Raw genomic sequence first — 17,023 nt, 5'->3', positions numbered from 1 at the left:
TATTTCATAAACCAATTTCCCTTTAGTTGCTACACAGTAAAGTGGCCTAGCACATATGTCTTACATCATACGTGAAAAAAAACATGTATCAAGGTGGAGGTAGTCCAATAGGCTAGCGGTATTCCATCCATGGAACATCTAGTCAATAAACGGAACAATTTGCAAAGCACATTCCTAAGTAGACGTCTAAGGCTGACTGTAGACTGAGTAGAAAAAAAATTAAATGCCTGTATGGTATTTGTTTGCTCTTTCAATCATCATTGCTAACAGACATCGGGTATTCAGGTATTTAAGTCCATATGGAAAGGCCATCATCTCTGGGCTTCTGGGTTCCATGCCAGAAAAACTTATCCACATGCTTTCTACCCCTGAACATAAAAGCAAAAGGTGTTGTTCTGCTCTAATACAGAAATAATTTTTACTAGCATACGTCTAATGTTAAAACTGCCCCGATACTGCCAAAGGCATTAAAACGCCATCTGTGAAACAGATTTTTTTATTAAAAAGATCATTTTAATGTTAAGCATCTGGGCAGATGATGCTTTTCAGTTGACCTTTCACCTACCACCTACTTTAACCCATTACGGTTCTTGCGCTTAACTGTTCTGTCTGTTTCAGATTATCTGCTTAGATTAAGCTGGCAACACTAGCGTGAAACTGCTCCATGAAAATAAATGTGGAAAAGACAATGAATCTTCAAGCTTCTCGGTATGTAATGAGTCTGTACAAACCCTTATGAGTGTATTAAAAAAAAAAAAAACACACTACAGTGGCAACTTGATCACCTACATGAACGGAATATGAATCTGTTTTCTGTATTTGCAGAAAGCTTACAACATAATGGAGTCTGGCCCACGAATTGAGCCTCCTCAACCTCTGGCTAAGAAGGGTTAATGTCTAGCTCGACATGAGTATTTTTCCTGGAATGCAGAATATGGTTAATACATTTTTGAGCTGCAAAATTAAATTTCTGCAGTGGTCTTAATTGGATACATTTTTCAAGGTAGGATTCACTATCCAGCCTTTGAAACGCACAGAAAGTACTATGTTATTAAAAAAATATTCTGCATAGCTTTAGGACAAGACAAATATGAGCAAACACAGTAAAATAAACAAAAAAAAAAAAACAGTAGAGGGAGGAGCCAAAAAGGATTATTGGATATTCGAGTAGAAAAACTTTTTGCAGGATATGACTATGCAATGTTGTCTGTGAAACAGTATGTTATATTTATACTTTAGAGTGAGAAGTCTATTGTAACACAGGGGGTTATTCACTAAAACTGCATGGTGCAAAATCTGGTGCAGCTCTGGATAGAAACCAATTTGATTCCAGGTATATTGCTAAAGCTTAATTGAACGTGCTGAAGTTAGAAGCTAATTGGCTACCATGTACAGCTGCACCAGATTCTAAATGCACCAGTCTTAGTAAATCTCCCCCACAGTTTCCAAAGCGGTACTAAGGTCCCCCTGCAATTTAATGCACCCATGATCAGCAGATTGCAGGTGCAATCTCAGGCTCCTGCAGACTGTCAGTGTAGCTGTCTGCCTGTACCTCATATGGGTAGGCAGTTACTCAATGGCAGGAAAGATCAATGAACTACTAAGATCGCTTATCAGCATTCTGGTAGTTCATTGAGAACTACAAGCCCACAGTTGCAATGGCTAATAGTAGTTCCCTTGAGATACCAGTATCATTCTGAATACTGGGCTTCTTGGACATTCGGACAGTCCCATTCCTAGAAACTTTTCCTTCCTTTTTTTATTTTAACATTACAACCCAGACCTATGAGCCAGGGTCACCATGTAACAGAGATTTATATGCAATTGGAGGTACCATTATCCCTTATTGATAACACTCTGCTGGGTATAAAAACCCTTGTGGTGCTGCCAAAACCTTGCGTGTGCAACCGTGATCACTATAGATCTCCAGGTGCTTTCTTTATTTTTTGCCAACTTGGGTACATCAGCTGTGGGGTGTAGACTGGCCGGCCCTCTTTTGGTTCTGGTGCCCGCCCAGAGAGAACACTGAATGTGTGCTTTATCATCCAGGTGAGTGAAACCTGTTTTTTTTCTCTTTTTTGTGTCCTGAGTAAGTGGATCAGCGAAACACGTTGATGCACAGGGGCTCACTCACTCAATATCGTGTAACAATCTTACTATAAACTATTTTCTGGCTCCTATGGGCCATTTACTGTATCTGTATGCATATGTTGTTGTTTTTTTGTTTGTTTTTTACTAAAACGTGTTCTCTGTGTCTTTTATACTTTGTTTACAAATAAAATGGTGGATTTTATGAAAGCATTGCGTTCTTAGTTGCCTCTAAAGTCTGGCCAAATGTTCTTCCTTTTGTATCGGCTGAGGGTAGTTGTAGTCCTCCCATTCCCAAAACCCTGTGAATGAATAGCATGGACAGGTGGGCGGAAACCCTGCATGGTTGCACAATACTAAGCTACACCGACAACCATGGAAGTGTACATAGATAATTGTTTGGCTTGTTGCAATTTTTAGTGAAACCCTAAGCTTGGCTAGAATTGGAAAGGTGCACCAAGCTTTACTTTTAAGTCTGGGTTAACACTGCACGCCAGAGCGGCTCACAGCAGGGGTCCGGTGCGTCCCCGTTCACCATTTCAGGTCCAATTTCAGCCCAAACTTTGGGCTGAATTCAGACCTGAAATGGACCAAAAGACGCACAGGACCCTCGTACAAATTTGCACTGGAGCCGTTTCGGGGATGTGTGAACCGGCTCTATAGAGAGCCGGTCAAAATATGACATGCGAATTGGATGCAGGAAAACATCGAATTCGCACTAGTGTGAACCCAGGCTTAATGTCTAAGGGAACAAGTCCTAAAAATTTACATGTACACTTCTTTAAAATGGCAAGACAGAATTACTACTGACGCAATAAGAGAACCCCACGAACAAAACACTGAGAATTCAGCCTTTTAAAACTGTATTTTATAATGGATTCACACCCAAACTAGATGGACTCTAATATAATAAACAGATTCTAATACTTAGAGAAAAATAGTAGCCGTAAAAAAATATGTTTTAATCATATCAATTGAAAATAAATAAAATAAGAACATAGCAGTATAAAAAAAATCGCACATTTACGCACGTAAGAACACAAGCAGGTCAGCTGCTTACTGTAACCAATCAGGGTTTGTCTCATAAATTATGAAAAGACTCTAACTGGTCACTAAAGGCTTCACTTTTAGGCTTCATGTACACTGTTGCTGGTAAACGGACATTTAGGAGCAGTTGGGCATCATTTTAAGCTGCCCCTGAACTTTCCTCTATGTTATCTTATCAGTAAATGTGCACAGGGTAGTTTATAGTCATTTGGAGGCAGTTGAGTTTAGAATTTATTTTTTGGAAAGCAAAAAAAATGCATTCAGGACGGATGTTTGAAGGTATCTAAAACAGCAAATGCCTGTAACATCTTATAAGCGCGCGTAAACATGGTAACTCGCGTTTAGACACGTTTTCTTTACAGGCGTTTACAATTTTTGACTAAGAAACGATTCTGAATGCAAACGCGGCTAAACACAGCATGTAAACGCGCCAAAACTGAAGTTTTTAAACATCGGTTACACTCTGTCAACTTAAATCCTTTAGGAGAGAGGTTGTAAAACGTCCCGTGTACATTAAGCCTTACTCCACTCGTCTCCGTTTTCTTTCCTAATCAGGCTCACTCTTCTACGTGCGACACGGTCTACTAACAGCAAACAGTTAAAAAGCAACTCAACTTGAGCATAATGAACTATTAGTTATTTGGCAGTGTAATCAAAGGTGACATTTAGGTAAAGGGTATAAGTTAAAATAACTTAAATATTTTTTTAGCTCCCCCTACACATCTTCTCAGATTACAGGCCAGCAAGCAGAGGAAGCTATGCTAGCTTGTTAAAGAGCAGTGTAACCCATTGTTTGCCGGAGAATGTCACAAAAATCAAAACAAAAAAAAAACGTAATAGAAAATAGCAAAAAGTATGCTGCCTAACGTTTGTGGATTTCATTCTTTCTTTAAGGATTTTTAATTCAAATGGCAAAAAAAACTTTTAGCTTTAACTAGTTTTGCAATAACTTGTCAATAAAGAAATACAAAATCTACAATTTCTCACTTGCTTTAAAAAGTACACAATCTTTGATTTGCAATTGAGGGCTTGTGCGGATGGGTACAGAGGGGCACACGCCACCAAGAAACAGCATAGTTTTTAGGGGAGGTGGAGGAGGGGGCATAGATGTTTTTGTACAGCCACAGAGAGCAGTCTGTACAAATCAATGATAGGCTGTCAGACGTTGTGGCTGTAAGGATGCAACCACATGATCACATGCATACAGGGGCAGATGAGCGGTCATGGATATGAACTGTCTGCGTCCAGCACTGCTCATCCATCCCTATGCATGTAATCACTCAGATGTGCAGGTATATTCATACAGCCACAGTGTCTGTCAGCCTTGATTTGTACAAACTGCTGGTTGTAGGCAAATACTTGTGACACCCAAATACTCTCTTTTTCGATGGTGTACACACCTCTGCACCCATGTGCATGAAGTCTTTGTGAACAAGCATTCATCAAACAGGTGAAAAACATAACAAAGCAGAGCAGTCGGGATTTGCCAATCCACTCCTGGGACATACACACTCCTAACAGACAGCAGAGCCAGGTTGGTGACCTGACATTTCCTTACTACAGTTAGGCAATACAGCCAGGTCACCTCCCTGCTGACAGACAGTAATTGGACATTGAAGGCACAGCAGCAGAACTGGTATAAATCAGGGCAGCATGGTAGCTAAGTGGTTAGAACTTATGCCTAGCTGCACTTGAGTTGTTGGTTTGAATCCCAACCATGGCACTACCTGCCTGGAGTTTGCTGGTTCCCCCTGTGCCTGTGTGGGTTTCCTCCCACACTCCAGAGATATACTGGTAGGTTAACTGGCTCTTGTCCAAACTGGCCCTAGTATATATATGAATGTAAGTTAGGGACCCTAGATTGTAAGGTCAGGGAGTGATGTGAATGTATAATATATATATATATATATATATATATATATATATATATATATATATGCTATACAAGTACCTGTAATAATAACCACTCTGTTCACTCTGCCCTCTCCTCCTGTCAGAATGTCCCCTGCCAGCCTTTCAATAAACATTTAATTTTTTTTTTCATATATGTTTCCTAGATATAGCTCTCCTAAGCGAGGATAAGGATTGCAGCCCCAGAGAATGCAATTAAAGTGTTACTAAACCCAGGACCCTGCATTCACTACATCTGGTCTTCTACAGTACACAGAACATGGAAATGCAATGATTTTAGTAAATAGAAACTGCTAAATACCCTTTCTCATCAGCAGTGTATAGCAGTTTTGTGACTTCTATCAGTGTCTGCTTAAAGCTTGTAGGTGATGTTTTCATACTGCACTAGCTGTACTATCAGAATGCAGGACCCCTCACTCTCTGTCTGGACAGTGCTGATTATCCCTGTGCTGATCACATGCACTCTCCCAAGAAACTCTCTAACAATACACACCAAACTGAGCATGTGCAGCCTGACTCCAAAGGCTCTGTCTTATCCGGACATGTTCTGGAGTCACTGACTCCAGAACTCCTGCATATACAGGCTGATTTTACTGTTGTGGGTTTAGTAACACTTTAAACAACAATGGCTCCTTTTAAACATAAGCTGTGATACAGGTTGCAGATTTAGCAAAGCTGTGCTCAGTTTTCTGTTTCTGTGGGTCTTGCTGCGCCATACTTCATCTCAGTGTTATTTTCACGTATGCAAGTGAAAATTTGTAGCAGACAAGGCTATAATTATTGATCCTCATCTAATGCACTCGCCTTTGTGTTAGCACATCTCTAAATTGTTCTTTAATTGAACACTTGAATCCCAACCATCTATGTGATACCAGTGTGGCTTGATTTCCGCACTATGCGAAAATATATTAACTGATGTAACCGGAAAGACAGTCCTGTTGAGCCATAGCTAACTCTATTGTTGACAGCATTTTTTTTCCTCTCTTGTGGATCATTTTCTACACGAGGTGATGTCTGTGCTGGGTTCAGACATGCATGATGAATACTATTGATTATTGATTGTACATGGGAGGTGAACTTGCTGGTAAACAGGGCAACATTAGGCAGCCGTCAGCAGCCGGACTGACAGCAAATCATTTTACCAGTGGAGAGTTACTTAGCAGAGATGGGTGGGCTTATTGTACCTTAGGCAACCTCTGACAAGCATACTTACAGCCTTCATATATCACATATCCTCTAGCATTTCAGTGGTTTTTAGTGCAGCCCATATCATCATGAACTTAGTCTTCACTTGGAGTACAAGTCCAAACAAAATTGCTTAGTTGAGAAACAGGGAACAAGAAAATCTTTTTTTCCACCTGTATCCAAAACTATATATGTTTTTTTGCTGGAGTTACACTTTAATAAAGACAAAGAGAAATATGTGATATATGGCTAACTGCACATAATTACTTAATTACACATAATAAATAAAAAAAAGGCATAAAAAGGTAACTATTATAATTGTTCTGCAGTGTGCCTTGAAATTGTATTTTACGATTAAAGATACATCTAGTACAGTCAGTTGGTGATCTGCTCATTCTAGTCTGCCAATGAGAACATAACCAATCTATCCTTGACACCCTTCATTAGGGCACACACCAAAATCAAAAGTTGACATAGCTTAGTTTGAAAGAAACCCGGACATAAGCATTTTCTACAATAGTCCATAAATCGGTAATAACTGTTTTTGCTAAAAGCAGAAGATGATTACTATGCAAAATGTATTGTAAATCGCATCTCTGGAATAGCTCCTATTGTTTTTACATTGTTTTTCTTTTAATTATCATACAATTATCGTTAACTAGGATAGTGTCAAGCATAGTGGAATTAGAATTCTAAGCAGTTACTGGCTGAAATTTCTGGTCTCAACACATCCACACTAAGCTAACATGGGACTCTATCAATATTTATGTTGCTAAATAAGAGACTATGAACAACCACACAAAAAATTCTAATAAAAACAGAAAGTATACAAAAAAACAAATCCACATAACAATGGTAATAAAATATCTCACATTCAGTAACAATGACTGTAAACCAACTCTGTACAGACACCCAAACAAAAGCATCAGTATTCATTGACTGTCTGTACTGCTCTAAACAGATAAAAGTTGAAATCTTATTGGCTGAAATGGGCTACTAATCGTTGCTGCTCATGGCACTGCTTCATCACATAAGAGTATGTTAATTTGGGGGTATTTTTAACCTATACATGCTCTTACCTTGTATAGCCGCAAGGCCGCCTCATGCCTGTGATTGGTGGTGTGTAGGCGTAATTTATCCACGCTGTTGGTGTAGTAATCACAAGCATTGCACTTCAGATGCACCGGGTTGCCAATTGCGATGCACTTGAGTCTCCATTCATTGGGTTTGCCCCCTTCTTTGATATGAGCCACCAGTTGGTACTTCTGCATATGTTTATCAGTTTTGCAGTGGAGCTGGAAGTTGGCTTTCAGCTGCGTGTTGTAGTTACAAAGCTTGCATTGGTAGATGTCTCCAATTACAGCCCTCCATTCCTCTTCAGGCAAAGACCGTTCATTGCTCACATGCACATTCAAGGCCTCCAGACTGTCAGAGGTGAATCTGTTGCAAACAGCACACTGGTAAAGCTTCAACGATGGGTCACTGATATAAGGTGACAGCTCTCCTGCAGTAAGGAGGGACAGGTCATCACCCATTAGCTGACCACTGGCAAGCCGGATTTCAGGCGGCAGCTCATTATTTACTACGGAGAAAAGGGGGAAAATTGAAAAAAAAAGGAACTTGAAGACCAGAAAGCAAAGCACACACAATGGAATCCGTAAAATAAAGCCTCAACCAGGAATTTGCCTTCTCTGGAGCTTAAACTATAAAAAGCTGTAATAGGATTGAATCAGGATCAATTACAATCATCCCTTTCAACTTCTAAATTCCCTCATCAGATAGCTTTAATTACTCCTACTGGGCATGATGTCATTCAGGAATTTGAATTTTCAAAGCCAGCAAAGGTGATCAATAAAATAACAAAACAGCAATGCACTATAAGGTCCCCTAATACATTTACACAATGCTAATTGTAGCTTCCTTAGGTAATCTACCTTTATAAACACTCTACTGCATAAATAAAAAAATAATTCTGTACAGTAATCACAATGACAGCACAAGTTACATAGCAATTATTTCCTAAAACATTAATCATACCAGTAAAATTACACAGATGATGGTAACTAGATTAGGCACTAAAACTAAAACAGCCAGAACTGGTCAGTCCACCCAAAACTTCAAGGTTTAAAATCTGCTGTTTGAGTTCCCATTCTGCTGCAGCCACTGCAAGGGGGTATCACTTTTACCACTGCAAGAGAGACTTCAGGATGAGTGAGCAGAGCTGTGTACTATGGATGGGAGTCTGGTCCCCAGGAGCAATCACAGGATAAATAAATAACTGATATGTAAATCAGATGTAAATTCAGAATCTACCTACAACTGAAAAATCAGTACTATGTGGATTAACCCTTTTGAATTATAGATCAATAGTAACAGTCTAACTATTGCTAGCTGTATCAACAAGAACTTTAAGTACTAGGCATCCTAAGTACTGCAATTATTAAGCTGTATGTATGCATTAAGAACATTCAGCTTTCCAATTTTTCTCATCATTTACAGTATTGTCTGCATATGTTAGGATTGCCACCTGGCCAGTATTTAACCAGCTTGGTATGTAAAATTAGACTTTTTTTTTACCAAAAAAAAGGTGGCAACCCTAGTACATGTGAACAGCCATAACTTCAGTACTCTACAGCTTGGCAGACATGAATATTGTATGTATTAATTTTAGGGCATGAGAGTTGTCCTCACCCAATGCATACTATTGGTAAAGCAGACTTTAAAAAAACACTAATCAAACCTAATAAAAAAAAGGAAGTCTACAGCACCGGCTGCATCTTAAAGACCATTTCCCGATGCCAGTAATTCTCTATCTCAAATACTAGTCTAACCACATTATATACATCAATAAACATGACGTTTATTAAAGGATATCAGCTAAACAGTACACCTTTGATTAACTTTCATATATACACCATAAAGCAGTGGGGCAGTTAAGAAAATGTATCAATTTTATCATGTTTGAGAGTTTCTCAACCACATGTACTTCCAGGAAGTATATGCTGCCCAATTACATCCCTTAAAATAGTTTGACATTTTAGGGAAAAAAACCTTTATATCAAAAGAAAGCTAATCAACTTTTTAAAAGTCGTAGGAATTGCTTGAGAATATAAATACAACTTAGGGGAATGTTGAATAAATTGGGTTGTGTGGCAAATACCGTATTTATTGGCACATAACATGCACAGGCGTATAATACGCACTCTAAATTTAAGAGGGAAGTTTCAGGAAAAAAACTTTCAACAGCCCCCTGCGTATAACACGCAGGCACAGTTTACCCTCTATTTTCAGGGTAAAAAAGTGAGTGTCATATGCCAATAAATACAGTACTTGCTGTTATAAAGTGGAATAAAAGACAATGAAGCTGAGAAACGTTGTGTGGTACAATGCAGAAGGTATTATAAACAGAAACATATCTGCCTGGAACTAAAGAGTTTGGGTAGAAAAAGTCGAACTTTTAGAACTGGAGTTAGAGGCTACAGTCGTATCACATGTTTACAATTCAATAGAGTATAGGTATGATTATCAACAATGTTCAAATCCATGCTTGCTAACATGTTTTCTTCTAACCTACCTTTACAATTATTTTGCAGCTTAAACAAAAATAGCAGTTAAATCTCTAAGAATAATGTCACTGCTAAGGCATAATATATACACTGGTGTATGCCTCAGTAGTGCTGACTACCATGATTTAAAAAAAAATAACTGAATATTGTTTCTGCTCACAATCCTGAATATTACACTGCAGGTACAAAGGACATGTCTACACTTCAAATCTATCAGATAACACTACGTATTATATATTAAAAGGAAATGCCTAAAGTGCAGCAGCGGAGAAGAAATACTGACCAAGTCCTGGAGCCAGTGCTGCAGCTGTGGCAGGGTCAAGCTGGAATGGGTTTATCATCATCTGAGGGTCAGCTGGGTTTTCCAGTTTCATCCCAGTCATCCCTATATTTTGGGCTAGGTAGTACTGATAAAGCTCTGCCTCTGCTGGTGCAAGGCCCAAGTGCAGATTGTGCTGGATCTGTTTCATGTTTTGTTGCAAAAGCATCATGTTGTGCATGTGCTTTTCACTGGTCATGTGAATACGAAGATTTCTTGCCACATTGGTTTCATAATCACACACCTCACAACGCCAGGTGGGTTTTTGTTTTGGTTTAGAAGGAGATGGTGTCCCACAGCCACTGAGGCTTGTGTTGGGTGCTGGGGATGTGTGGCCATAGACCTGCTCACCATTCCCATTCTGTAGGTTCTGGACATTATTTAGGTGCTTGTCTGACTGCATATGAATACTGAGGTTGCCTTTGGTAGTTGTAGAGTAGTTACAAACCTCGCAACGGAAGGGTTTATAGCCACAAGTGTAACTTTCACCCCTGGCAAGCCGAGGGTGAGGCTGTCCAGTCTTACAATAAGCACAAGTGCCAGTTGACTCTGGGTGTTTCTCCTTCATATGGGCCTCTAGAGTCTGCTGATACTTATAGTGCCAGTTGCATTTGGGGCATTTTAAAGTTTTACAAGAGTTTCTAGAATGCATCATTGTCATGTGGCCACCAAGCGACCTCGAGGACCCCAGAACTGTGTCACACTTGGGACACTCTATACCATTTCCTGGTGAGCCCTCGTCTGTGCCAAGAGTGCCAGGTACAAAGCTGTGCTGGTGAGGAGTAATAGAATTGTCTTCTTCTCCTCTAACGGTTTCATTTGGTGAAAGTGAAGTTGCACAGTCCTTACTGGCGCTTGGATCCTCAAAGTCCTTGCCACCAATGTTAAAGCTACTGGTAACATTGCTATTAGTTAAAAGTACAGCAGTTTGCTTTTTCCTTTCATCGGAAACCGTCACCGAGGAGGAAGAGGTACCCTTTTCAATAAATTTTAGCACACTGGATGATAAAGGAGAAATGCTTTGGTTTAAGAGCGGGAAATCTTTGCTACCAATACTATCTGCTAGGTCACCTAAAACCTCTTCTTCATCAAGTTCATTAGGATATGAATCTTCTTCATCTACCCCTTCAACAGGTTCACTTTTAATGGGTAACTCCCCATTAGGATGTGAGCGACTGTTCTCTCTTTGCCTTTCACAGTTGTTGTCTTGGTCTTTACTCTCCACCTGTTTTTTGGAGTCAGACGATAAGTGGCTGTGGGACACAGAGGTAACTGGGGTGTTTGGTTTTGGACTAGACACGCCCCCTAGGTTTGCTTCAGCCTTTGGCATTTGGTTGACCCCATGGAACTGCTCTGTTGTGCTGGCGGTACTTGCACTACCTTTCAAAAAAGCAAATCCCGCCTGCAAAGAGTCACCATTTTCAACATGAAAAGCACTCCATAACCCATGGAAAGTTGAATCGGGGCCTATAAGGTTGGTAGTAGAAAAGTGGGGGGAAACAGAATTGGGTTTTTTTGGTTCCAGAAAGCTTATAAGAGGTTCTTTGTCCTTGCCAATCCCCTGTATTATGGCAGACACATATTTGTTGTTGAGAAGGTTTTGCTCCTCATCATTAAGGGTCATCCGATGATCATGCACAGCATGGGTTACAAATGACCTAATATAACCAAATGACAACTTGCACAAGAAACACATTAAAACAGGTTTCCTTTTCCCATCACTAACGCAACCGTCAAATTTAGACAAGTCCACATTGTTTGGAACATCTTTGGACACACAGGAGTTTTTGGCTGAGCCATCACTGGTAAGATAGTCTCTGTCTCTCTTATGTCGGAGATCATAGACACGGAAACTGTGCAATACAGGACCAACTCCTGCTAATGCTGAGGTATTTGGGAAAGCCTGATCGGCTGTAAATGGTTTCCCGAGGGATGAAGCGATATGAAAAGTGTTGATGAGCTGTGGGTAGAAAGACATGGACGCTGAAACAGACTGATCACTCTTCTCTCCAGCCGCCGTAAGCGAGTCCAGAAACATTGCTGTAGAAAAGAGATTACTATTTGCTCCTTGTTGTGCATTCTGCCCACTATCTTTGGAGTCCTCAATTATATAAGCTGATCCATCAGGCTGGTAAACTATGTCCCCTAGTAAGTTCTCCACATCACTGTCCTCTAGCTCGCTTACTTCGCTATCATTGTCGTCCTTCAAGACAGGAAGGCGAGCGTTGGGGCAGTGGTGTTCCATGTATTTTTGTAAACTGGGGAACGCAGTGGCGCATTCGTTGCAGGGTATCTCTTTAGCTGAGGCAACCTGAGTGGCAACTGCATTCTCTACACTGAAACCCAGTAATATTTCACTCTTGCACTCGTCCGTTCTCAGGTTGTCATCTGAAGAGCTGTTTTCCCTGTCAGGTTCCATCCCTGCAACTTTTTCTGGCACCTCATTATCAAGTTGTGTCGCTCCACATAGCTTTGATGTGCTCTGCCCATTTTCTTGCCTTGAGATAGTAGGAGAGTCACAGGTTTCCATGGCAATTGCTACATGTGGATCTCATTTCATCCCGCCTGTCAGGGACCTGGATAAAGAAATTGAGAGAAAACATTTATGTTACTGATACCAAGCATATCATCATTTATTACAAAATTAACACCACAAACAGAGGAGATATAAAACTGATCTCTGCATAAATCCATTGGTTAAATCAACAAATATTGTTGCATTTTAGTTATTAAAAGTAATAAAAAAGTGAATCTGATCAGAATTCAATGCCCTTGGCTGTTACTTCACATTGCCCAAGTTTTACACTTTGTATTATTTTAAGAAATAAGGTTAAATAACTGGTATCCTATGAAAAAAGACAACATTTCTCAACCGATGTCAAATTATGAATAACATTGATAATCAGACCCATGTTTTCATCTCACATCAGTCGATCATAAAATTGCTTTTACAAAGCTGCCCACACACAGGCATAATGCATGCTTAACATAGTTATAAAAGCTGAAGGTTATTTACCTTCATGCATTCTATGAAGGTAAAAAAAAACTTTTGTGTGCAGCTCCACCCCCCAGCCCCCCTTTTACTTACCTGAGTCCAATCTTGGTCCAGTTATGTGTATGTGAGTAGCGTGTCTTCCGGCCTTCATCCTCCTCACTGGTTCAGCCATTGCCTCCTTCTGCTGTCAATCACAGCCAGTGAGGAGAGAACAAAGGGGGAGGGTTGGTCTGAGCCACTCTCTGTGTGTCTTCTGGACACACAGAATGGAGCTTGGGAGTGCGCATACACAAGTGCCCTTAGAGCAAACAGCTTTCTATGGGGGCATTCAATGTGGAAAGGGGGAGCCAAGAGCGCCCACGGGGGACCTGAGTAGAGGAGGTTTGGGGCTGCTGTGTGCAAAACCATTGCAAAGAGCAGGTAAGTATAACATGTTCGTTATAAAAAAAGAAAGAAAATAGCTTTACCTTTAGTATCACTTTGAGATTACCCCCTCAGTTGGGGGCAAACAAACGTGTAACAGATTTGGCCATCCTTGGTGATGGCCAAATGTGACAGATGAGGGTATTTTTAACTGACTAAAGCTCAGGAGACAATGAGAAAAAAAACTTTGTCTGCTTTGCATAGTGCTAAAAGCATAAAGTGCCAGCTTGGCCACTATGAATGATGCAGTTGGCTGCTTATCACAACTGCTTTAAACTTATAAAAGACTGATTACCAGTGAAATGTTGTTAGAATATTTTTTTTTGTTCCCCACAGAGACAAAATGAGTGTTTAAAGTTTCTGTGGGACAACACAATCTACTATGCCTTGCATGTCAGGGGCATGTTGGGCCTAGCATTACTTTGCTGTCTATTTAATAACACAACACACAGATCAGGGGTGTGTAGAAACACCAAACACAGCTTAGAGTAAGCAGACTACTAAAATCAGATTTCTGATTAGATGTCATGGGTTATGAATGATAAAGCACCATGCATTCTGCCATTACAAAAAGCCAAGGTGTGCTTCCTTGTTATTATTAAGACAATAGAACAGGTCAGATTTAATTTCTCTATTCCATTTGTATATAAATGTGTCTAGCAATAAAGGTCAGTTTGCAGAACGAAATCCAGAGTCATTTTCGTACAGTGCAGTAATCAAATCTAATCGTGTCATCTATGTCAGAAAGGGGAAATTATCAGATACATCAAACGATTTGCATAGATTGAAAATGAATCAAAATTAGTTTTGGTATGTGTGATGGCTAAAATGACAGTCTAATTGCTTCTGCATCAAGCATCACAAAGCTTGGTGTGTAATTTTAATCATTGATGAGTTTACAGGTTAATTATGCTCAGGGAATGCAGGGAGATTTAAACCCTCTTTGAAATTATTTGATCACAAAGAGCATGACAGAGGAATCATTTTCTAATTAGTAAACATAGACATGTTTACCTTGGATAGAAAAGACTTTGCACAAACACTAGCAACAGAACACAAGGAACTTCCAAAAAAGTATAACAGAATAAAATGATGGCTATTACTTATAGCAACGGAACTGAATTATATTGGCTTTCTTTACCAGGCACGGTCAAAATTAGATATCCAGAGTCACAGTGGTTTAAACTGGCCATACATTGATAAAAATTTGGCCAATTCAACAGGGACCAGTCGAATTTCAAACCATATAGGATCATTCCCGTTCCTGAGAAGTCAATCTATCAATAAACTTCTCATGAAACGGCTTGTTGGAGCGCTGATTAGTGTATTAAGATGGCAGGGGAGTCTCCACCATCTGAATACAATGACAACCCAGGGAGGATTCCCCCATCCACCTTAAATGTGGACTGGGGAATCAGTACAGTTGTTTTCTGTTTAGCCAGCTGGCTGAATAATAAAAACTGAACCATTTTAAGAGATTAGCAGGACAGCAGGTTGGCTTAGCAGTTAGCACTTCTATCTTGCAGCACTGTGGTCCTGGTCGGGGCACTATCTGCATGGAGTGTGCAAGTTGTCCTCTGGCTTGTGTGGTTTCTTCCCATTTTTTTTAAAGACAGACTGGAAGGGTTAATTGGCTCCTATGCAGAACTGCCACTAGTATAACATTCTACTGAGCACCCCTAAGATGGCTACCCCAACAGAAGATGTATGGGTTTTGAGTCCCCAGGGAGAAAGGCACTATCAAAAAATAATTAAAGTGGCTTTAAACCCTTAACATTTTCTACCCTAATGCATTTCTCGCATTAAAGTAAAAAATATTTAGGAGTCAGCATCCCCCCTCACCACCCCAACATTTACTTACCCCAGCCCTTTTTTGGTTCAGCGCTGTTCACATATGCAGCTCTTCTCTCACCTCACTTCCGGGTCTTGCTGGCTTTTCTGGACCATTGACTCCCAGTGGTGTCAATCAAAATCAGTGGCAAGGGAGCAGGGGAGTGGGGCCGAGTCCCGCTGTCTGTGTCAATGAACACATTAGCGTGGCGAGGGTGCGAGCATGCACCAGTGCACCCAGTGCGAAGATGCTTCCCATGGGGGCACTGGACAGAGCGAAGGAGCCAGGAGCGCCAGCGAGGGACCTGAATAGAGGAAGTTTGCAACCGCTCTGAAAAAAATCCATTGCACAGAGCAGGTATGTATAGATATGTTTGTTTGTATTTTAATTTACCTTTACAATCACTTTAAGTGAATTATTCTGTGCAATATCAAGTAATCTATAGCAACCAATTAGGCATAGGTTTGCTGAATCAGATGAGAGAATAATACATTGGTTGCTATGAGTTACTACGCTCTCTACCTTGCAATGCCCCTTAGTGTGTAAGCCTAAATGAATCAGGTGGATTGCTATGGACAACACTTCTGTTTTTTTTCTTTTTTCTTGCCCCAGCATTCATGAATCAATAATACTTGATATAGATTAAATTAATGCAGAAAAAAAGACTTGTGCGATACTATTTTGAAGTCATGCTGAGAAAATCTCTATTTAGCATGCATTATTATTGCTGCTCTGGAAAGGTGATTAAAGGTGAATGCTATAAAAAAAAGTCAAACAAACCCCACCCCTATGGCTCATTTTCAGCTGATTTGCAGTTCATTAATGGGTTTCTAGCTAATGCCCATATCATAATACTCAACACACTCAGCACTAGCAGAAAATAAAGTCTTCTTGTCTGATAACTTGTAACATGCTGGCTATCTCAGTCAGGCTGGTGCCTCATGTGCATCTGATAACCCCGAGAAAAAAATCAGAATGGATGAAGACTATAGCCTATGACCTCTTCTATTTTCTTGCCCAGCATTACCAGAGAAGCCCATTTGGGGGAGGAGCCAGCTACATACCTCAATGCTACCATCACAATACACGTAAAGTTTACCATTCAACTAATCTAACTAGCACTGTTGCCATAACAAACATCGCTATAAATTATCCTCCCAGAATTAATCAAACACCCCCTAAACAATGACATCAGATTTTAGTCACAGTTGTATAAACACATGTGCACTTTGCTAAAAAATATATCTATAAGAAAATAAATACAATTTCTTTGAACTAATGGGAAGCGGGTTGCGGATAGGTGATGTATATTTGGGCAAGTCAGTCACCGGGAGAAAATATGACGTTTCTTATTTGGTGGTCTGATGAAAACACTAGATCTAAATAATTACAGAGGTTATTCCACAAACAAATGTTCCGTTTAATTAATACTGCTGTCGATTTGACTACTTTCTTGAGGTGTCAGTGCAGACAGCCCAGAAGGAAAACTTCATGCCTCGCAGCCTTAGCCCTCTTCACCAAGTTCTAGCAAAGTTGTGCTAGGATTGAAAAGTAAACAGTATAGCCTGCCACTGCAAACACTTAAAAGTCCTCTGGTGAATACAAAACAGGAGCATGAAAAAAGCAGCAGCGATTAAAGCAACAGGCTTTGGTTTAGC

The 17,023-nt window shown here is 40.1% G+C and overlaps 1 protein-coding gene across 2 annotated transcripts in view; it reads right to left on the bottom strand.

Moving 5' to 3' along the window:
• Positions 1–17,023, bottom strand: part of ZFHX4 (zinc finger homeobox 4) — a 202,520-nt gene that overhangs the window by 160,056 nt on the left and 25,441 nt on the right. For both annotated transcript variants that reach the window (XM_040354460.1, XM_040354461.1), the window contains exons 2-3: positions 10,081–12,692; positions 7,311–7,813 (exon numbers count right to left, since the gene is read on the bottom strand). In XM_040354460.1, the coding sequence (XP_040210394.1) occupies positions 7,311–7,813; positions 10,081–12,646 (3,069 nt within the window). In that variant the 5' untranslated portion in view covers positions 12,647–12,692. The remainder of the gene's footprint in view (positions 1–7,310; positions 7,814–10,080; positions 12,693–17,023) is intronic.

Source organism: Rana temporaria, chromosome 5 (genome assembly GCF_905171775.1).
Source record: "Rana temporaria chromosome 5, aRanTem1.1, whole genome shotgun sequence".
NCBI lineage: Eukaryota > Metazoa > Chordata > Amphibia > Anura > Ranidae > Rana > Rana temporaria.
Note: the sequence above shows the minus strand (reverse complement) of the source record. Positions and strands in the feature narration are given on the sequence as shown.